The 22,511-nt window shown below is 43.0% G+C and overlaps 1 protein-coding gene across 3 annotated transcripts in view; it reads left to right on the top strand.

Moving 5' to 3' along the window:
- MYO1D (myosin ID) overlaps nucleotides 1-22,511 on the top strand; it is a 259,333-nt gene that overhangs the window by 63,687 nt on the left and 173,135 nt on the right. For all 3 annotated transcript variants that reach the window (XM_084862733.1, XM_084862732.1, XM_084862734.1), the window contains exons 2-3: nucleotides 17,332-17,540; nucleotides 19,832-19,925. In XM_084862733.1, the coding sequence (XP_084718859.1) occupies nucleotides 17,332-17,540; nucleotides 19,832-19,925 (303 nt within the window). The remainder of the gene's footprint in view (nucleotides 1-17,331; nucleotides 17,541-19,831; nucleotides 19,926-22,511) is intronic.

Raw genomic sequence — 22,511 nt, 5'->3', positions numbered from 1 at the left:
TAACATCCAATTGCCATAAGTGTTTCTAAGTGCTGTTTCCATACTTACCACGGCCAAGCAGCTATTTGCAGCTGGACCACTTGGAGTAACACTGTTCTAGGAACTATTGGAGACTATAAGGAAACGTGGAAACACTTAAAATATTAAATAGCAATACAGAATTCTGTAGCTTAAAGGGTAGCAGAAGACATATCCCCAGGGCAGCACCCGAATACGTAATTGACAAGTTATAGAGAGGTTAACATCCTCAGTGGCCAGCAGAGCAAGAGGTCATTTGGGCTCGACAGACAGGGGTGCCAAGGAGAGCCTCGTGAAGAGCACAGGGGGAACGGCATGATTTCTTAGTGATGGTAGATGTTTAAAAATGTAAATTGGGCCCTAACTGGTCTGGCACAATGGATAGAGTGTCGGCCTATGGACTGAAAGGTCCCAGGTTCGATTCCGGTCAAAGGCATGTATCTTGGTTGCAGGCACATCCCCAGTGGGGGGTGCAGAAGGCAACTGATGAATGTTTCTAACTCTCTATCCCTCTCCCCTCCTCTGTAAAAAAATCAAAATATATCTATAAATTGGATCCTTCTTATTTTATGAGTAATTGTAGTATCTTGATTATCTAATTAGTGAATTGAGCTACATAAGGCAAAAGTAAACAAACATTCATCGTACTAATCAGTCATATGTAAATACTGATTTTACTACATAAATCTTAAGATTTACTACATAAATCTTAACGTTTGGCTGCAAAGGGAACTTCCTTGCTTGTCTTTTTTTTTCCAATTACAAGTTGACATTCGATATGATTTCGTATTAGTTTCAGGTGTACAGCATGGTGGCTAGACAACCATATACTTGACACAGTGGTTTACCTCCCAACATTTCCAGTACCCACCTGGCACTGCTTATGTTCTGATTTAAAAAAATTAAATTTAAAAATTTCAAATGAAAAGTCTTTGCTCTTTTGAATCATGAGCGGTCCCTCGGGGTAATGGCCGTGTTTGAACCAGCTTCTTTATGAGAGGGGGGCCCTCAGTCAGGTTCCTCTGAAAAGCTGTTTCACAGATGTTGCTTTGTGGTAGGGATCGGCCTTGCCAGCTCCATCTTCCTTTTCCATGTGCGCCGTGTCGTCTCGATTGCCTCACTTCCTCTGCAAGAGAATGGCTCCAGGATCCTAGGGTCGGGGCATTGTTTTACACAGTGTCTGTTACCTATTTATGGTATTAGAACTTGCTATTAGTCATCGCCAGATATTTAATGGGAATCACCATTACACCTGGCAACTGGTAGTGTTCAGTGTGCTATATACAAGACACAGATGAACTTTTTTTTCCCCCCCTAAACTAGTTTTATTATTTTTAAACATTAGTCCCATTTCAAAATAGGATAATAACACTTAAAAATCCACTATTTGTAGGTCCTGGCTGAGTAGTTCATTTGGTGAGAGCATTTGATCCCAGGTCAGGGCACATGCAAGAATCAACCCACCCATCCCCTTCTCCCTCTCAATCTCCCTCCCTTCCTCACTTTCTCTAAAATCAGTCAGTAAATTAAAAATCCACAATTTCTAGCTTCTTTTGAAAAATCAGTTCTGTCACAACTTGGTCCACATTTCAAAAAAAGAATTATCTATTAGGTATTGTAAACAAGCTGCTCGCTTGATGTATGTGGGGACAGACAAGCATGTCCCAGGGACGGATCTCCTTTCTGCTTCACTCCTCTGGCGGCCTCGCTTCCGTAGAGAGCTGGTTTCGTTTCTGGACTCTTGTGCGATGGTATGACTTACCCACCAAGTCTAAAACCATGCCTAAACAAGGCCTTCCGCTATCCCAGCACCATCAGTTACCTTTCCTAGCTTGAGTTAGGAATTATTTGAAAAACAAAATTGTGTAGGGTTCTGTGGCTGAAATAAATTGGTTGATCTCAGAAACAGATTATTATAATCTGCATAAATAAAATATTGTGTGTGTATACATATATGTGAGAATACCACAGATATGTTTGAAATCATCTGAGTGAAGGATATTTGCGAGTTTTTTTTAATGCTGTCCTTACAACTTTTATGTTTGAATATACAAATGTTTTTTAAAAGTTAGAGCTAAATCTCAACCACAGATTGTCAACAGTGAAAAAGATTTTTTTTTTTCCTCCCCAAGTGATTCTTTTAGTCAGAATTTGAGGAAAGGGAGCATTTAAAGCCAACCTAATTGATACCATGTCTTACAAATTATTTTTCAGGGGGATAAATGTTTTCTTCTAGTAGGTATTAAGGATACAACTTAGAAAAAAAAATTATGTATGCATTAATAACCAAAACCATTTGTCTCTGCAGCTGATCGCGAGTACCCCAACATAAGTACGGGTTTAAACATGGCCATTACCCCAAGGGACCGGTCATGATTCAAAAGAACAAAGACTTTTCATTTGAAATTTTTAAATTTATTTTTTAAAATCAGAACAGAAATGCATTGTCTCACTGTATCCAGAGAAGGGCTTTATTAGCAACGGGTATAGATATATGCTGATGTGTAGGCATCTGCATATTAGACATTTTTTAAAAGCACCATATTGTCAACAGAGCACAGATCTGAGCTGTTTGTGCACTTGTGGTGATGGCTTTATGCCAGGTTAACCCCACTCTTTGGTCTAATCTGTGGTCTGCATCTCTTGGCAACTAGAAGGTAAAAGCTGTGGTCCATACATCCACAACGGACAAAGAGAAATACCCGTAGACAGTGATATTCATTCTCCGTGTTTTCCCAAATAAGCAGACCTACTTGTCCCAGGTTTGGAGAGGGGAAGTCCCTTTGGTCTAGCTGTGGTATCCGTTTGCCATGTCCCTGTCAATCTTTGAGAACTTCCTTACTTTCTGGCTCACAATCACTACCATTCCAGGCTCATCTTGGGCCTTCCCTGTCCCAGTGATGAAATCAGCCATCGCTCCAAAAAGCCTTGGTGTGGGATGTGGAAAGCAAGACCTGGGTAGTAGGTGTGGTTGTTGCTCCTGGTGTGTTACTGCTTTTAGACTGTCAGCAAACAGAACTGGGGGCATGGGGGGAATGCATACACACGCACGCACGCACGCACTGGTATTTCTCTTCCTTTGTCTATTTACATTAAATACCACGAGTTCATACTGATATCCCTCCTTTCATTCCAGCACCATGGGTTGCTTTAAGCCTTCTCTCTTCCGTAGCTATCATTTCCTTCTGCAGTTGTGAGAAGCCTGCCTCCCGCCATCCTCAACACATCAGCTCATGTCCTCAGTCTCCTTGCATGGAACTGATTTCCCCACAGCATGGGCCACCTCCTCGCCCCCTACCCTGCCAGACACCCCAGTGGCACCAGTGCAATCCTGACCCTGGCCCCGCCACACGAGTGGACCGAGCCAGCAGAATCCTCGGCCCCAGATCTGCCAGGCATGCTGGCCACGCTGGCCAAATCCTTGACTTTTTAAACTTAGACAGATTATAAGCAAAAATTTGAGACAAAGTATTTCCTGAAATTATAAAATAAGAATATTAATAGCTTTAGCTATTTAACGACACGGGTTAGTTTCCATTCTTATTCACAGAGGACAATGGAACCTTAGTAAAGATGTGGAATTTATAAGTAGGCTTATTTCCTCTTACTTTGTGAGCTGTAATATCACCAGACAGGTGGAGTGCAGAGAAACTGCCTGCAGCTAAAATGAGCAGGGCCGAGCTAGGACAGCTACTTTCTGAGGGCAGCTGACACTTTTCTTCTTGGTCTATGGAGCTCTGGGTTCACAATCATCGTCGTTGGGGTGACACATAAACAAAAGATAAATATTAGAGTATTTTCTTAAATTGGCAACCCATCTCCTTACACACATTCCTTTCTCAGTTTGATCTAGCAATAAAAATGATTTAATTTCTGCTTTAGGAACTACAAAAAAAAAATTAGGGAAAATTATTTGTTTTTTCCATTTCCTGATGTATTTGATCTGTTTTTAGTTTTTGACTCTTTTCTTTGCCACCACATTCTTCTTCTCTTAGTTCACTTCCTGGTGTCTGGTATTCCTGAGCACAGACCACACTTAGTTATTTTCACAAGTGGAGGATTGACTGGATAATGAAGAGTGGTAGATTATCATGTTTGTCTTTGGGATGTGTTGATTTTTTGAAATTTAATATGGGCCCATTTAATACTTTTGAGTTTTCTTGTGTGTGTGTTGTTTTTTTCTAATGAATCTCTTAATGGTTCCAGGTCCCTCCTCCTTTAGTAAAGATTCCCTTGGGTCCCACAGTGGTGTACTAGGAATGAGTAATAATAAATTAAAAAGAAATAAGGCTCACCATTTTCTAGGAAAAGCAATTACAATATAGGAATAAGCTGTAAAATGCAGCTTCTCAAATATCATTTTAAAATGAAATCTCCCACCCTAACTCATGCACCTAAAGGTTACTGATTCAATTCCTGGTCAGGGCACATGCCCAGGTTTTGGGCTAGATCCCCAGTAGGAGGTGTGCAGGAGGCAGTCCGTCTATTATGTTTCTCTTCCTCTCCCTTCATCTCTCTCTCTAAATACCAATAAAAATTCATTTTAAATGAAAACTCTCTGTAGTCTGGAATAGTTGATGTCTTTCACCTTTTTTGTCCTCTTTAAATCCCTCCCAATTCAGCTGCCTTCTTTTTACTATAAAAACTCGACCCCCAAAACAAACAGCCATTGTTGAGAGGCCCCCATGAGCGGTGTCAAGTGAGCATAGAAGAGTTAGGAGGCTTTAGCTAAAATTAGAAATGGCAAAATTTTATCCAAGGGCCTTAGGATTTGCAAATCGGTAAACACTGCCGGGTGTCTCGAAGAAAACGTCGAGAGTTCTTATCATGAGCAGTACATTTTTGAGACGAATCAGCCCTGCCATCTTCGCCTCTGCTTTGGTCCAAGGTGATTCTCTTCCAGGCGTCCCATGGTCTGTCTGGGTGATGGCTGCCAGGTGGTCTGTACAGGGAATCTTCTTTCCCAGGTCTTCACCTGAAGATGCTTTCCTGTGTTATCTGTAGTATTTACAGGCCTCTGGGTATCGAAGCACAGGAAGACCCAAAAGTGTCCGTTCCCAGGCTAGTTAAAGCAAAGATGGAATCATGTCCTCCTGCCTTCGCCTACTTCACCTACATTCAATAAATATTTTTGCTGATTTTTAGTAACTTAGCAGCATCGCCCTTTTCTCAGCAGCATTCGGTGTGTCACTTGGGGATGATGCTGCCTGATGTCCTGAATTTCCCTCTAGGGGCCGTGGACCTCAGAGCTGAGACAGTATTGCCGCCGCCGGCCCTGAGAAGGGCTCTGGGCCTGCAGACACTCCCGGCTGGAACACCGAGTGTGCCAGTTTCACCTCCCTCCCTCCCCAGGGCTGCTGTCCACAGCCCAAAGGCAAGGCCACCTAAATGACATTGATTCTACACTGCTGATAGGAGAAAGACGTTAACCCCTCGCTCTACCTTAGACACAAGGAATGTTATTTTTTTTAAGTGCTTCACAGAGGAAATGTGGCCTTAATGGGTGTTACAGACGTCTGACAAATAGAGCCAAGGAGAGCTGCTGACAACATTGCTGGCCCATCAGTCAGTCATTCAATAAATATTTTTGCTGGTTTTAAAAATCCCCTGCTCAACTCTATGGTGGCCCAACAGAAACAATAGCCGGACCACATAACTTTGGTGCATCTGTGGAACATTCAGGGTTTCCCCTGCTCCTACACAATCCATTCTGTGGTGGAAATAGATCTCCCTCCCAGGCCAGTCAATGGGAAGCGTGGCTTTGCCATTCAGACTTCTCCAAGCAGAGATGATAATTAGGTGATTGGTTAAATGTATGGAGATTTTCTTCTTACCTGTAACTAAGTGTCTGATGCCAACAAAAGAAGGTTTTGGAAGGTTTTCTATTAATATTTAACAAACGTAATTAGCAGCACGTGAAAAAAAAGCTGAGGTGGTTCTTGGTACAGTAAGTGCACAGTACTTATCTGTTCAGTGTGTCCTTGTTTATTGAACATATCACAGGTGTTATCACAGTAACTGAAATGGAAATAACTCGCTCACTGACTAGGTACTTAAGCGATTATTTCTCTTCGGTATCTCCAGCCATGATGGCTACTCAGTTTGTACCCAAAACTGAGTAGATTTAATAACACCTGGAAAAACCTGTTATAAAAAAGTGATGCAGTGGGCTGACTAGATTTTCGGTCATTTACTGAATTAGGCATAGTTGCTAAAAAGGGACAGTGTACACCTGTTAGGGTCACCCAGAGAGCACCAGGCATGGAATGCTCAGGACAGTGTAAGGGGACGAGGCTTCCTATGGGTATGAATGTGAGGGTGGGAAGGGCTAAGAATCTTCCTAAGTTTATCCTTTTTATTTCCAGTCCTCAGATATTTGTGAGATTGTTTGCTTGTTCGATTGTTTTTAAAAAGAGTGTTTGGTACAATAGTATAAGTGGTTTATAGTATTATTTAAAATGCATAGTTATCAGTTCACATAGTTGTGCATTCCTGCCAAAGGGTTTTCTGACTTAGATCCAGGTATCCTGCATCTTCCTGGGCAGTATCCTATATAATAAAAATGTAATATGCAAATGGTCGTTACTCTGTGAAGCATAACGACCGACCACATAACGACTGGATCACGGATCAGCAGGAGGGTGAGGCAGCGAGCTACAGGCAGGCGGCAGAGAGCTATAGGAGGAGGCAAGGCAGCAAGCTATGGGGGGGGGGGGGGGGACTGAGGGAGCTACAGGAGCGGGGGGCAGCAAGCTACTGGCAAATACTGGATTCATGTGCAGGGCTACTAGTTGATTTATAGATAGGCTAACTCCTTGGTTAAGGCAAATTCCAGTTAACTACTCTCCTAGGCATGCCTATTAGCCAAACGGTTACTGTAATACAAACCCTCTTTTAAATGAAATGGATGGGAAGGAATAAATGTATAACTTGAGCCCCAGATTGAAGATTATTACTTGTGCATCAGAAGAGAAAATAGAGCGTCCTGTTATTAATAGGAAAGTTTCATTCTTACGTTTTGGTCTAACTCTTCCTGTCTGTCATTATTAAGCACTCGGCGTTTCGGTGATCGATAATGCTGTTGTGATTTAGTCATAGGCTGACAGTGTAAACTATATAACATCTTGCTTGTGGTGTGTGTGTTTGCTACTTGCTTTAATGGCATATGAGTATTTAAATGTCCGTCTATTGGTCTGAGGGTCTGTAGTTCCTTAGGACTCTCACAGGCCCTTCTAGTGTCTGGCTTCCCTGCAGTCCAGTTCATTGATCCCTGCATTTCCTCGGTTAGGATTTTAGCCAAATTGATCAGTCAGTTAAACAGTGTTTAAATGCTGTAGGGTGGCAAAAAGATGGTCAAAGCCATTTGCATGCCATGGTATGGGTTTGGTATGCTATAAATCTTTCATAACCTCATGGAAAAGACAGCTTTTCTTGCACGATCAAAGCCGAACCATTTCAGGATTTCCTGGGCTGAAGTTAGTTGCAGGTGCTCTGACCTCACGATGATCCTCTGCCCAGCGTGGAAACATCCTCACACCAGCAGACGTGGAGACTGTCCCTTGTAAGGTGATCGGCTGACTGAGTGCCCTGTGAGATTTCCCAATATCCTTCCCCTTGTAGTGACAGACTTGAAATTTGGACCCTTTTCAGGCACTCCAGCCTACAAAACAACAAAACCTGAAAAGCCACGTGCTCACAGATGTCAACCCGGCCTGCTTATCTGTGGGCATGGTTTGCTGTGCCACGCGTGACAGATTACTTTGTGTCATTGAGGATTGTCTCGTTTTCATGACATATTACTATAAAATGTTCTGTTTCCTCTTGCCAAGTGAATGAGTTGGTAAAAGTATCTTTCATGGTCAAGAGAATGATTTAGACAGTGTTCTGAGAGCTAGCCTCTTATTTATTTATTAGAGGCCCAGTGCACAAAATTTATGCATGGATAGGGTGCCTAGGCCTGGCTGGCGATCAGGGCCAATCTGTGGAGTGCCTGGCGGGGCGATCAGGATCCCCCATTGGCAGCAACCTTGGCTGACCTGGCGCCGCCCGCTCCGGCAGGCAGGATGATCGGGGCTGGTGTCAGCCTGTTCACTAGCTGGCCCCGCCCCATGCAGTTTGCTTTCCTCTTCAGGGCGATCAGCAGAATGATTGGGGAGGCCCCCCCTGATGGCACCCGCCTTGGCTGGCCTGGGGCCTGCAGGCTAGGGGCAGCTCCTGCGTTGTGCCTCTGCCCCCTGGTGGTCAGTACGTGTCATAGCTACCGGTCATTCCACAGGTCATTCTGCCGTTTGGTCGATTTGCATATTAGGCTTTTATTATATAGGATTTGTTTTTTTGTGTGTTTTTTTAAACCAAATTGCCTAGGACCGTAGTACAGAGTCTTCATAGAGGAGAAAAGGTTGTGTTGTATCTACTATTTTCTTACAATAGGAATGTGGAGTCACCAAGTGACTTGACATGATTCAGTTTAGTTACTAAAAAAATTTAAAATAGAAACCCGGTATGTGTCCTACCGCTTTTCTTGCGTATCTGTTGCATGTAGTCTCCCTGCAGAATTTGCCTGCCTTGCCTGGTGCTTATTATTGGTTTCCCTCCCTGTGTTTGCTGTCCTGGGTGGTTCTCCTTTTGTGTCCAAGGGATCGGGTTTCATTCAATTGTGAGAGAAAGAAAAGTGAAAGACATCTTGACTGGGTAGCTCTCAAGTAATTGCAACTCAACACAGCCTGTCCAAACCATGGCCACCTCCTAAAAGTCTGCTCTTCTTCTCCTGCCCCTGTTCTCCTCCGAACACAGCCCTGTGGCCTGCTCTGTGGCTCCTGTGAGAAGCCCTGACAACGCCCTCTTTCTCACCTCTCACATCCTGCAAGTTATCCAGGCTGATCAATTCTGCTCCCTCCCTTAAAGCCACTGCTTTCTTCTCCATCTCCACTGCTCCAACCCAGTTCATGAGACAGCCTGCCCATCCTGGGACTGACGCCTATGTAGCCTCCTTTCTGCTCTGTCACTGGGCACTCTGTCCTTCTCACCCTGTGGGCAGAGGGGTCTTGCAAAAAAGCCACTGTGATCAGTTCTTAAAACACTGCCCTTGGTTTGGCTGGCGTGGTTCAGTGGTTGAGTGTAGACCTATGAACCAGGAGGTCACAGTTCGATTCCTGGTCAGGGCACATGCCTGGGTTGAGGGCTCAATCCCCAACGTGAGGCGCGCAGGAGGCAGCCAATCAATGATTCTTTCTCGTCATTGATCTTTCTATCTCTCCCTCTCCCTTCCTCTCTGAAATCAATAATAAAAAAAACAACAACTCGGCCCTTGGAATCAAGGCCAAACCCCTGCAAGGCCTGATGCACATTCCACCCTCTCCCCGCACACATTTTGTTGTCTGTGCTGCAGAGCAGTCCCATTGTCCTGCTCTGGTTCCTCAGACACTGGTCCCCTTCCACTCCCCCCTTCCCCCCCCTACCATGACCCCCTACCATGGGGTGCATGTCCCTTCGCCTCTTGTTGAGTGTCTGACCCTCTCGTTACCTTGCATTGTGGCGGAGACAGTGCTTACCTATTCCCCCTCTCCCCATGGCTCCCAGCACACACAGGGCTTGGAACATGGGCCCGAGCAGCTCGGTATTGAATGAATGGACAAATGAACACAAATAAAATGAACGACAGCAGTCAACACATTTAGAGTGAACATGTTTCCACAAGGCATGCCTCAGTAAATAACAGACATGTGTTTTGAAAAACCAATCATTATCTTAAAATGTATTTACCAAAAATACATTCCCCCCCCCATTTACAAACATACAAACCAAACGTAAACTACCTTCAGCCGGGCGTCCGCTGACCATGCGTTCTGGTTAATGCCTTTCCTGCTGCCCACGTGAAGAGATGTTGGTCTCGAGAAGGAAACCAAGACCTGAGCTCAGGAAGTCAGTGAAACCACCGCCAGTGCCCTCACTGGTTTCCTGTGTCCTGGGGAGGGGCTTTTGGCTTCAGGGGGTCCATAGGAACTGCTAGAACACTTGCCTGACATGATGCAAGCGGCCCCGTGATTCATCGTGATCACAGAAGCCACCCTTGCTGTGAGGACAAACAACACAGCCCAGAGGCAGTGCGCTGGACCAGGGACCTCCCGCCGTTCAGACAGCCCGCAGGATTGCTCAGAATGAGGACAGCACTTGGTTCAGACAGCCCTCTTACCATCACCCGGAGTGTGCTGAGCGTTCCAGCGTGTGGGGCATCTCATTTCTTATGACGGTGCTGTGAGGTCACTGCCCCTCCCGCCCTGCTGGTGAAGAGAGTGGGCACAGAAGGTGGTACACCTGACACTAACAGAACATTGCGCGTCCATTGTGATTGAGAAATAAGTCTAAAAAAGAGAGAAGGGGGGACCCAGAAAAGTTAAGTAACATACACACAGTCATAGAGCTGGTTAGTGCTGACTCCAGTCAGGGGGTGAGGGGCACTTGTTAAGGCTCCCTTTCTGTCCCCTGCTGGGAGGGACCAGGGATCCCCATGTGCTCCACTGGGGGACAGGGAGGGTGTTTCCCCAGCATTCTCTTCCTAGATTCAGTATATTAATAATAATAATAATTTTAAAAAGTCAAAATAAAGTGTCCTCTTTTGGAGTTCTTAAGGCGGTGGAAGCTGAGGAGTGCCTAGAGCTGCCTAAATGGAGTCTGTGTAATCACAGAACTAGTTCCGATGTCAAGGAGCTTCTATTTTAGGATGCCAGCTTTGAACCAACCCTCCCCCTTCTAAAGCTGGGTGAGGTATCCTTTCTCTTAAGATTCCATAGCATCCTTTCTATCTTTGTTGTTATCTTTTCCGAAACAGTGCAGTGGTGTGTGTGTGGGTGTGTGTGTGTGTGTGTGTGTGTGTGTGTGTGAGAGAGAGAGAGAGAGGGGGGGGGGGGAAGAAGGGAGGGGAAACATGCATGGGTGTAAGAGGAGAACGATAAATAAAAAATATGTAAATTTTAAACCATCTATCATGTGAAATTTGAACTACATGACACTGTTTATGCAGACCTTTGAGTACAATAATGCAATTTATTCTCTGTAACTCGGGCTCTTGGCCTGGTGCCTGGCACTTGTTAGTTACTCAGATGTTTATGAATATACACAGTCGGTAACTAGCAGAGCCAGGATTCAAACCCGGCGCCGCGGGCTGTGGGACAGAACGCTCATAATCCCTCTGACACACAGGCCCTGCCCAGCTCGGGAACGTGCAGTGTAACAAGGGGGGTAAAGCAGGTGGAGTCCGTCGCGTGGAGACCATGACTCTGCCAGAAGCAGTAGAAGCACGATGCTTTCACCCTTGGCAGAGATCCTCGTCTAAGAACCTGGGAAGGTGAACTGAATCGAATTCAAACTTGGCAGTTTGCTCATGAACGTTGCAAAAGTCCGGTGCCTCGGGAAAGAGAAGGGTCAAAGTTCTGTGTACTTTGAAAGTAAAACTGCAATAAAGGGTGCCCTTTCGACACGGGCCAGCAGCGTTGGCTAAAAAACCCACACCCAGGAAACAGAAACTCACTCGTCATCGGTGGAAGTTTCAATTGCGGCAACCTCTTTGGAGAATGACAGTCATCCCTAAGTGTAAGTTACACATACTCTTTGAAGCTTTAAGTGTCAAAATGTGTACTACAGATATACATATACATATACATATACATATACATATACATATACATATACATATACATATACATATACATATATATATACATATATAAAGAATATGTGCGCCGAAACCGGTTTGGCTCAGTGGTAGAGCGTCGGTCTGCGGACTGAAAGGTCCCAGGTTCGATTCCGGTCAGGGGCATGTACGTTGGCTGCAGGCACATCCCCAGTAGGGGGTGTGCAAGAGGCAGCTGGTGGATGTTTCTCATCGACGTTTCTAGCTCTCTATCTCTCTCCCTTCCTCTCTGTAAAAAATCAATAAAATATATTTTAAAAAAAAAATATGTGCCATTATATTTTAGTTGCATTGTTCCTAGTACCAAAACATTGTTTGCAGCCTAAATGATCATCCATTAAGGATTGGTTATATTATATGATATGAATAGAAATACTATTGCAGGCATAAAAAATGAAACTCTTCTCTATTTACATGAAATAAAAAATACATACATTTTAAACCTAGATATCTATTTTAATTAGAGAAAAGGGTCACTTGTGTAAAAAAAAAAACAAAAAAACTCATAGGTGTACATTTGTGTGTGTGAATAAACTATTTCTAGAAGAGTTCACAGGAAAGTGATGAGGGAAGCTGTGGAAAATGGTGAAACATTTGTCGCTAGCTCTTCATTTATATCTTTTGAATCTATTGCTAAGTCTGTATTGTCTATTCAAGATCAATAAAATTTTAATCTTACTTGTAAAGAAGCTTGGAAATTGGATTTTTATGAACAACTTTTATTCTGATATAATTTCAAGTGTACTGAAAAATTGGCAAGAATACCACAAGAAACTTTCTTGGAGTGGGCCTTGCGCTTAGCAGTTATGTCTCTGACTTCTTACAATCGGGAATATTATTCAGCCTTTCTCTGTTTTCTTGACTGCAAAACTATTCAGTGATTTTGTAGCATGTACCTCAGTGAAGGTTTGTCTCAGGTTTCCTCCTGATTGGACTCAGGTTCTATGCTGTTGGGTAAACACCACAGCAGTAATTGCTGTGTCCTTCTCACTACAGCCCAACAGGAAGCGCTGTGCTCGCCGGGGATCTCAGCCCCAGATGAGAGTCCATGCTCTCTCCTTCAGGGCACCCGCAAACGCTTTCAGGTCATTTTGTGGCACTGGAGCTGGGGATTTGAGTCCCCCAACCTCATCCATTACATCCACCATTTTGTTCAGCAACGTTAAGAGCTACCAGCCAACCTCATATACACGGAGTCCCGCAAAAATGTATACACACATTTTGAAGAATTATAAAAGCAGCGTTTATTAAAATATATTCCCTTTTCAAAATTGAGCCCTCAGCTGTTACAGTGTGTGTACATATTATAGGGAACACCCTGTTTTTGTTAGTTCTCCAAAAATGTCCCGAAGTGTCATACAGCTCCCTGCTCTGTACTAGAGGCCGGTCACGAGTGTCCACTGCAGATTGTTCACATTTCTCCGTGGCCAGGCCACACCCTGGGCTGTCAGTGCTCTCTTTACTCCTGGAAATGGAGTCCTTCGCTGCTGTCGTTTAAATAAATGTTTCCAAATCCTTGTACAAAAAGACTGTAGTCCTTCTCCGGAGGCATTCTTACATTTTCTCCATTGCCGCTCATTAATTCAAAGCCTTTTTGGAACCTCGTTGTTTTTCATTCAGAAGCCTGTGGAAAACAGCTGGCCCATTCAATAAATAGTTTTGAACTTCTTAAAGAAATTTAGCTTTCAACATCGGTGGCTGCTGTAAGCTTATGTGAACTCTTTGGGAAATTCTAAAGAAAATGTCTGAACAGAGCAAATACCGTCATCCTGGTGGTTGAGATGGGGTATCAAGACGGGCTTCTTAGCTTAGAAGAGCTGATGTGGAGGCTTTTGAAGAAGTGAGAACCTGCAAAACAGCTGGGGGAAGAAGAGACCAGGTGGGGAAATGACAGAATGAACCCCAGGAGCAAACCATGAAGTCATGGTGCTCATGGTGCTCGTGGGAACTGTAAGCAGCTCATTAAAGTGGAGGTGAGCTGGTAGAGAAAGTGGATCTTGAATAGACAATACAGACTTGGAGGAGATGGGGAGATGTTGATGGGTAATTAGGAGAGTCACCGAAGACAACCTGAGGCCGGAACACAAAAGGCCTTGTACTCTGCTGTGGAGTTCATTCACATGCTTCTCTTTAGGGATCCTCCTTGAAAGGGGTGTGTCGCGGTCATGTTGGCCCTGGCAGGTCATGCTTTCATTATCTTACCTTGCACACTCTACTGTTATTATCTATTGGCAGTACTTCCCTGTGCTTTTTCTTTTCTTAATTCCCAGAGGCAGGCCCCAGTGTCTGGTTGATCTTGATCTCTTATAAGAGGTGGCATCTTCTCACATGTCATCTGGGGTCCTTTCAGCATTTCCCCCTGTAAGCAAGCTAGGCAGGTGACCACATTACCTCCGGGAAGCTGACTTCATCTCCCAAGGCTTTCCAGAGCGAATTGAAATCTTGGATTGGTGTTCATGTGTCTGCTGGTACCCTCTAGCGGTGGATTTCAGCCTAAGCAAATTAAAATTTCGTCTTTGATAACCATGGTTTCAAATCAGCCTGGGATGTTTTGTAAGGGACTGAAACATTGTATTTAATATCGTATTTGGATGAACCTTTGACTCTCTTCTCCAAGCTAATAATTATGCCTGTGGTCGTTCTGTTCGTGTGTTTTCAATGTCACCTGGAACTTTTGATGAACAAAATCATTTAATTTGAAATAAAATGAATTTTGGAGAAAGTACATGATTAGACAGACCTGGACTCTTAGAACATTCTAATCTCATGTGTTATTTGCTGTGCCTCTTAGTCATCAAGTTCCAGGCTTATGAGGTAATTTTTTCTAGTATCCTTCTCTCTTTTCCTCCTTCTCCTCCTCCTCTTCCTTTTTTTCCTTCTCCTCCTCCTCCTCCTTCTTCTCCTCTCTCTCTCACTCTCTCTCTCTTCCTTTCCTTTCCTTTCCTTTCCTTTCCTTTCCTTTCCTTTCCTTTCCTTTCCTTTCCTTTCCTTTCTTTTCCTTCCCTTCCTTTCCCTTCCCTTCCCTTCCCTTCCCTTCCCTTCCCTTCCCTTCCCTTCCCTTCCCTTCCCTTCCCTTCCCTTCCCTTCCCTTCCCTTCCCTTTCTTACTTTTTTCCTGTGTGGACAGTGTTTTGTAAAGCTAAAAGAATCCTGTTGTTTTTTTAAAAAAATTCTTATCCTTGAAGACAGCTGTTGAGCATGTCATGCAAATTTGAAGGTTAAGCTAGAAAGGCTGGGTAGTGAGCCTTCGCTTTATATTACTTTTGTGTGTCTTTGAACATGAGCTGTGTGGACATTTTGCTTGTGACTAGCACTAGTTTACTGGCGCAAGCGATTTATGATCGCCGAATTAATTCCTTGTGTGGCAGGGATCGCTGTGATTTAAGTAGCAATGATAATAAAACGAAAGCATTTATTAAAAATCTCCTTCCTGCATAGCATAATTGGGAACATAAAATTAATTGCCTCTTTTTTAAAGTCCTTGCACAATGCCAAGGGGCGAGGGGTGTAATTATCGCCATCTCACAGATGAAGAAGCTAGAACACCTGGAGGCGAAGTGGCTCTCCCCAGGTCTCTTGGTTACTAAGTGTGCAGTGTGAGCATTCAGGCCCAGATGCAGGGGGCTTGCAGCCACCCTTAAACGTGCTCACAGTCAGTGCACGCACAGGAAAACCACTGCAGAAAAAGGCACAGAAAACCCTGGCTGGCTCATAGCTCCTATTTAAATATACACCCACCACTTGATAAACATCTTGGTTTTGATTTTCTGTCGACATTATCAACATCTGTTTGTTTCCACTCCTAATTATAGCCATAGCCACAGCCTTCGCTGCCCTGCAAAGGAAGTTGAAGGTACTTTTTGGCCTCGTGGTCCCAAGGCTTAGTTAGTTCTTGCCTTGCTGCACTGGCCCCACAGCAAGCGTGTTGGAGACACGGCTGCTATCCAGGTCAGCGTTCGGGCCCTGCAGCGCTCCCTGCATGCTGCTCTCGGAAGTGACCCGTGTGTCTGCCTGTGGCTCTCAGCAGGTGGAGTGGGATGGTGGCAACCAATTGTCCATGTGGGTGTCGGCCTAGCGCTGGCTCATATATGTTTATATGTGTGGGTTGATAGGTACATAGTGACTATGGCTGGGTTTTCTTAAATTTAAAATTTTTTTCTTTGTACATATAGGCACATATATTTACAAAGAAATGTAGGCATTGGTTTTTGTTTTTCACTCTTTTCACTTCTTTGTTCCTATTGCTTCCTTCCAACTGCCCACGTGGCCTTCCTCCTCCTTACCCTATCATATGTATAAAGCAGCGGTCACCAACCTTTCTGACTACCAGTTGGCGACCCCTGAAATAAAGGATACAAAAGACATAGCATGCAGTCTTCCACTTTCCCATGCTTGTGTAATCATGTATAAAATATATCTATGTGCATTTACATGTAACCATCATATATGGGGTGGCTTTTTAGCCTTTCATGGTAAAACTAGAGGTCCAGTGCACGAAATTCATTTGCTGGTAGGGTCCCTAGCACCTGCCAGCTACCAGCCAGGGCCTCCCTCCCTTTTCCCAGCCAGCCCTGCCCCCTGGTCGAACTCCAGGACACCTCCCCATTGAGGGGGGACATTTTTGCATACTATGCTTTTATTATATAGGAAGGTGGGATCATATTATAAAAACTTCTTAAAATCCATATACCTTACAACTAGTTATCCCATTCTGGTGATCTGTCCCATAGAAATTCGTAAGGTTTTTTGTTTGTTTTTTAATATGATTTCAGAGAGGAAGGGAGAGGGAGAGAGAGATAGAAGCAACAATGATGAGAGAGAATCATTGATTGGCTGCCTCCTGCACTCCCCCTACTAGGGATGGAGCCTACAACCCAGGCATGTGCCCTTGATCAGAATCGAACCCAGGACCCTTCAATCTACAGGCTGACACTCTATCCACTGAGCCAAACCAGCTAGGGCTGATTTGTAAGGTTTTGTGTCAAGAGTGTTTTCTACGGTGTTACTCAAAATAGCAGGAAGGAAGGGGGATGGTTAAATAAATAATGACCTGTCTACCCGATGGGATTTTAGGCAGTCGTTCAAAAATTGGATTTGACTTATGCCAGAATCATCTCCTCTGCCATCCTTTCTGTTATGGATTCACTGTTTTTATCCCTTTTCTGACATTTGAGTGGGGTTTCAAGAGGGAAAAGAAATACATGTAGTTGGACCTTTTTCTGTATCATTGAAAATCTGGTTCAGTTTATGCAAGACCTGGTTTAACTTAATTTTTCTTCCTAGAACTCTTAGGTTGTCTTCAACTGTGTGTCTCCCCCCCCACCCCCACCCCCTCTTCTTACTGTGCCTTCTCTATTTTGGAAACTGGGAATCCCCCGCCCCCCACCGAATGAAATTCTTTCTTGGCTTCTGCCCCCTCCTGGGCCTTCCCAGCAGCAGCATCTCAGCCCAGCCTCCAACGGTCATATCGAAACTGTAAACTCAGAACCAAGGAGATGGCAGGTCACAAACTGTGTGCCTGTGGCATTTGGGTTTTCTTGGAGAGAAGAAACTCACAGAAAAAAGAAGTAGCATCTCTGTGTAACCACAGCTTTGTCTTCCTTTTCTTTTATTACTTATGCACAGGTTTGAAAAGGGGCGCATCTACACATTCATTGGAGAAGTTGTCGTTTCCGTAAATCCCTACAAGTCGCTGAACATCTATGGGAAGGAGACGATTGAGCAGTATAAAGGACGGGAGCTGTACGAGAGGCCACCGCACCTGTTTGCTATTGCCGATGCTGCCTACAAGGCCATGAAGAGGCGATCCAAAGACACTTGTATTGTGATATCAGGTATTTTAGGGAAGGGGTCCCCTGTACTGCCAAGGTTAGACTGTATTTCCCTTGTTTGGTACTCAAGGATCCAAATGTTTCATCAGATCTTTTTTTGAAGTTAGAAACGTAAGCAATTTTTAGAAGGAAAAAAATGTGATGAACATACTAAATTATTTATATGATTTCCGACCGCATGCTAGTCTTGGTTCATTTACAAAATACATGTTACGTTTGGATGGACCTCTAGACAGTTTTGTAGACTGAGTTGCCAAGGTAATTCCTTCCATCTCAAACACATAAAAATACTGGACAAATCTTAACAAAAGTTACTTTAGGTCAGTAGTCGGCAAACTCATTAATCAGCAGAGCCAAATATCAACAGTACAACAATTGAAATTTCTTTTGAGAGCTGAAAACCAACTTCAGCTCATGGGCTACAAAGTTTCAATCGCACTGTACGTGCGCGCCTGCACGTGGTATTTTGTGGAAGAGCCGCACTCAAGGGGCCAAAGAGCCGCATGCGGCTCGAGAGCCGCAGTTTGCTGACCACTGCTTTAGGTAGGGACAGAGTGAAACCGAGAAAATGAAATCTTGGACCAAGAATGAGAGAATGAACTAGTGTTGAGGGGTGAATGGGAGCTAGTGTTGAGGGGGCCCTGAAATGGGCTCAGAGAGCTGGGGGTGCTCCACAGGAGGGAGACGGACCCCAAAGGCCCAAGGAGTGGAGCTGAGCTCTTCAAGGAATCTCATGTAGGAAAATGCCTGCCCACCGACCCAGGAGGGCCTCCTCCAAACTGTGGAAACTTCTTGTGGTGCTAATGGCACCTCACGTTTTGCATGAGTGGCTTTATACTTTTAAAAACACTTTTATGATTTTTATTCCATTTTGATTATCGAAACAGCTCTGAGTGGTAGGTAAAGCAGTTGTGTTTCTACTTCAGAGAGGAGGCTATCTAGGGTCAGAAGAGTTCAGTCAGACTACATTTTGTGCAAATAAACTATGTTCAGCAGTATTGTTTGATTGTATTAGGTGAACACAAAAAGTCCCTTCCCTTAGAATATCTCCCCAACCAGCCGAAGCCGGTTTGGCTCAGTGGCTAGAGCGTCGGTCTGTGGACTGAAGGGTCCCAGGTTCGATTCCGGTCAAGGGCATGTACATTGGTTTCGGGCACATCCCCGGTGGGGGATGTGCAAGAGGCGGCTGGTTGATGTTTCTCTCTCATCGACGTTTCTAGCTCTCTATCCCTCTTCCTTCCTCTCTGTAAAAAAAAAATCAATAAAATATATTTTTTTAAAAAAGAATATCTCCCCAACCCCCCAAAAAAAGAATAATTTCAAGCCGTAACACTGTGAACAATAACTAGTGTTTATCCTTTTATACCTTTCCTTTCACGTACAAATATGTAGAGTTACACATGCATATATAAGTATGTTGTAAATGCACAATTATAGAATTATGTGATAGCTGCTATTAATACATTTCACTTAACAATATATAATGGACATCTTTTCATTAGAGTACTATAGAAAGAGTGCATTCTCTGACAATTGTGTAGTAGTCTACCGAATCCTAGTTTATTTCCCGTCTTCCACTATGATTGTAGATATGATATATAGCCAGCAAAAAGCCTTTTGAAAAGTATGATGATTATTACTATATTACTATTTTATTATTTCCACTGTATAAATTTCTACAGGTAGAATTTGGGGGACAGAGGCATAAACATTTAAAAATTGGGGGTAGGTAATTAAAAATTGACCTTTTCTCCCCCCTTTTATCAGTTGTCATGTTTTTCAGTGATACCATGTGTCTGAAGCTTGCTTGCTGCCTGTTTTGTTGTTGTTGTTGTTGTTTTACCAAAATTGCTCTAATTTTCATTTTCTGAAAGAATTATTTTGTCCCCAGTAAGATGAAAGGAAATACTGTTATAGAAAAAAGGTAATATTTATTTAGCTGTGGCTACTGTTTGAATCCCTGCAAAGTGATTTTCCAAGAGACAAGAATCACTGCAAAGGGCTAAGACTAGTCTAAGGAATTATTTTATCACATTTTAGCTCACGATTTTTTTTTTTTTACACTAAATACATCTTGATTTGTAATCTATTTGTTACTTCACTTCTACAAATAGTCTTATTTTTTTTTCAACATGGCTACAACCAATACCACATCAAGACAGGATGACAAAACTAAAAAAAAAAAAAAAAAAGGCAAACAGTGAAACATAGGGATTTTAAATAACTAACACCACAATTTTAAATTATCCCATTAAAAATGAGCTTGCTTAAGCCTGGCATAATTTTCCCTCCAGGGGAGAGTGGAGCTGGTAAAACCGAAGCCAGTAAGTACATCATGCAGTACATTGCGGCCATCACCAATCCCAGCCAGAGAGCCGAGATCGAAAGGTAAGGGCGACCCCCTAACGGGGAGAAATTCTTATTAGACTTTTACTTTCTACATAGAATCGGCTAGACCTAAACTCTGGTATGTAGCAACCATTTATTGATGATAAACTGCTTTGATTCTCCTATCGCATGCTGTCTCTACTCTTTTTTATATCACTCTCTATCTATATTTGTATAATTTTTAAACATATTATTGATTTTGGAGAGGGAGAGAGAGAGAAACATCAACGACAAGAGAGAATTATTGATTGGCTGCCTCCTGCACACCCCCTACTGGGGATCAAGCCTGCAACTAGGGCATGTACCCTGATAGGGAATCATACTGTGACCTCCTGATTCTTAGGTCGACACTCAACCACTGAGCCATGCCAGCTGGGTTCTGTATCGGTTTTTAATAGGAAAAAAAAAGCTGACTATTGCGATATAGGCTTTACATAAAGGTAAATAAGATTATTCTGAAACAGATGAAAGTGTCTCTTTTTTAGTTTATAACTGCTTCCTTAATGGTTGTATGTGGTCAGCAAAGACATTATAATTCACACTGGCCGTTTTTATGGTGCAAATGCTCACAGGTTTTCTTGTTCTTTCTATTTCTATGTCTTTTTAAAGTGATGTTCTGAGAAGCCCTAGGTTCCTGAGCGTGCAGGGGGCTCTGGAAGGCAGATCCATGCCATCATTATTACAACTAGAACTCTTGAATGTAGACATTCTATGTATGATTCATTTTCTGAAAGGGTTTCAGCCACCCCAGACTGCCAGTCACTGCAAGATGAGTAATAGAGCCCCCGGGCACAGTCTGGGCCCATTGTTAGCATCATGTCTGGCACATAGTATTTACGTTATACATGTGTAAGGAATGAATGGATGGGTTTTTTATTTAGTTTTTGTTTGTTTTAAAAAATAAAAATATGGTGTTTTTTATTTTATTTTATTTTAGAGAAGAAAGGAGAGGGAGTGAGAGAGAGGGACATTGATGTGAGAAACAGCGATCAGTTGCCTCCTGTATGTACCCCAACAGGGATCAAACCCACAACCTGGTCATGTGCCCCACCCGGGAATCAAAGCGATCCTGTGGTGATTGGGGCCACGCCCAACCAACTGAGCCACACTGGCCAGAGCTAGATGCATTTATTTTAAAAGAAAAAAAGAAATGTGGCTATAAAGCAACATGACTCAACTTTGAAAAGTGGTGTGGACTTTTTGAAGAGAAAAAAGGATTTTTCAGAGTTGCTACTTTGAAACTCAATATTCCCTCACTGTAGAGCACCACTCCATATACATATCTCCATCTTCAATTTTATGAATAGAAAAAAGGGATGCTGAGAGAAGAGAATTTAGAGTACACTACCCGATGTAGGCTTTCTTCTTTTTGTTGTAATTGGGCTGGATGATCAAGTCAGAAGATATGTTTTTATTCATTGTGACATTTCCCACTTCTCATTCTGGCTTTGCAATTTAAATAAGACAAAAATATGAGTAAGTTTTTAAATTTTTCTTAAGAGCTCAGGAGAATAACTGGCTATGAACAAAATTGATTTTATGTCCAAACCCAGTTGGTGTAGTGGAATATGGCATACTAGAGGTCCAGTGCACAGGTAGGATCCCTAGGCCTGGCTGGCGATCAGGGCTGATCAGGGCCTTCTGGCTGCCAGCCAGGGCCTTCCTTCCCCAGTTGTGCCAGTTATTCCTGCAGGTATGTGCATATGAGAAGAATTCTGTCTGTGAAATAAAAAAGACATAATAATAGCATGAAGTTAAAATATGTCTGTCAGGAGAGACTGCTCTGTAGAATGGAAGGATAATGATCATTAAAAAATGAATTAACTGCCCAGCCAGCTTGGGTCAGTGGTTGAACATCAGCCTATGAACCAGGAGGTTACAGTTTGATTCCCAGTCAGGGCACATGCTTGGGTTGCAGGCTCGATCCCCAGTAGAGGTTGTGCAGGAGGCAGCCAGTCAAGGGTTATCTCTCATCATTAATGTTTCTATCTCTCTCTCCCTCTCCTTTCCTCTCTGAAATCAATAAAAGTATATATATTTTTAAAAATGAATTAACTGATACAAGAGAGATGCCACAGAGCTTCAAATGAAACAATGAACAACTTCTAAAATAATAAAGACCATACTGATGGTATATAAGTAAGTGCAATTAATTTCACAGTTCTAGGCTTTATGAGCAAGTACTTTTAGAAATTGTATCATTTTCTGTTTCACCCTTTCTTTTCAGAGCACACTGTTTTAAGATTATTCTTTATGTAAATAAAGCATGTTTATTTAAAAGAAAAACTAAAAATGACAGCATGACGTTGAAGGTGAACATTCCCTGAAATCCCACTCTATCTACCTCATCAGCCTAGGGAACCATAGTGAAGTGTACGATTTCCTCTAGATTTGTTTTAAGCATTTTCTAACACATGTGCATGAGCACATTCACTCACATATGTGTACACACACACACACACAAACACAGATCCTGCAATACCTATTATATTGCAACTTAACTTCTCATTCATTAATATATTCTGGATATTTTTCTATATCAGTATATGTTATACTGGGAAACTAATTTGTTTCTATTCATCCCTA

Source organism: Pipistrellus hanaki (assembly GCF_964339955.1).
Source record: "Pipistrellus hanaki genome assembly, chromosome: 16".
Classification (NCBI taxonomy): Eukaryota; Metazoa; Chordata; class Mammalia; order Chiroptera; family Vespertilionidae; genus Pipistrellus; species Pipistrellus hanaki.
Note: the sequence above shows the minus strand (reverse complement) of the source record. Positions and strands in the feature narration are given on the sequence as shown.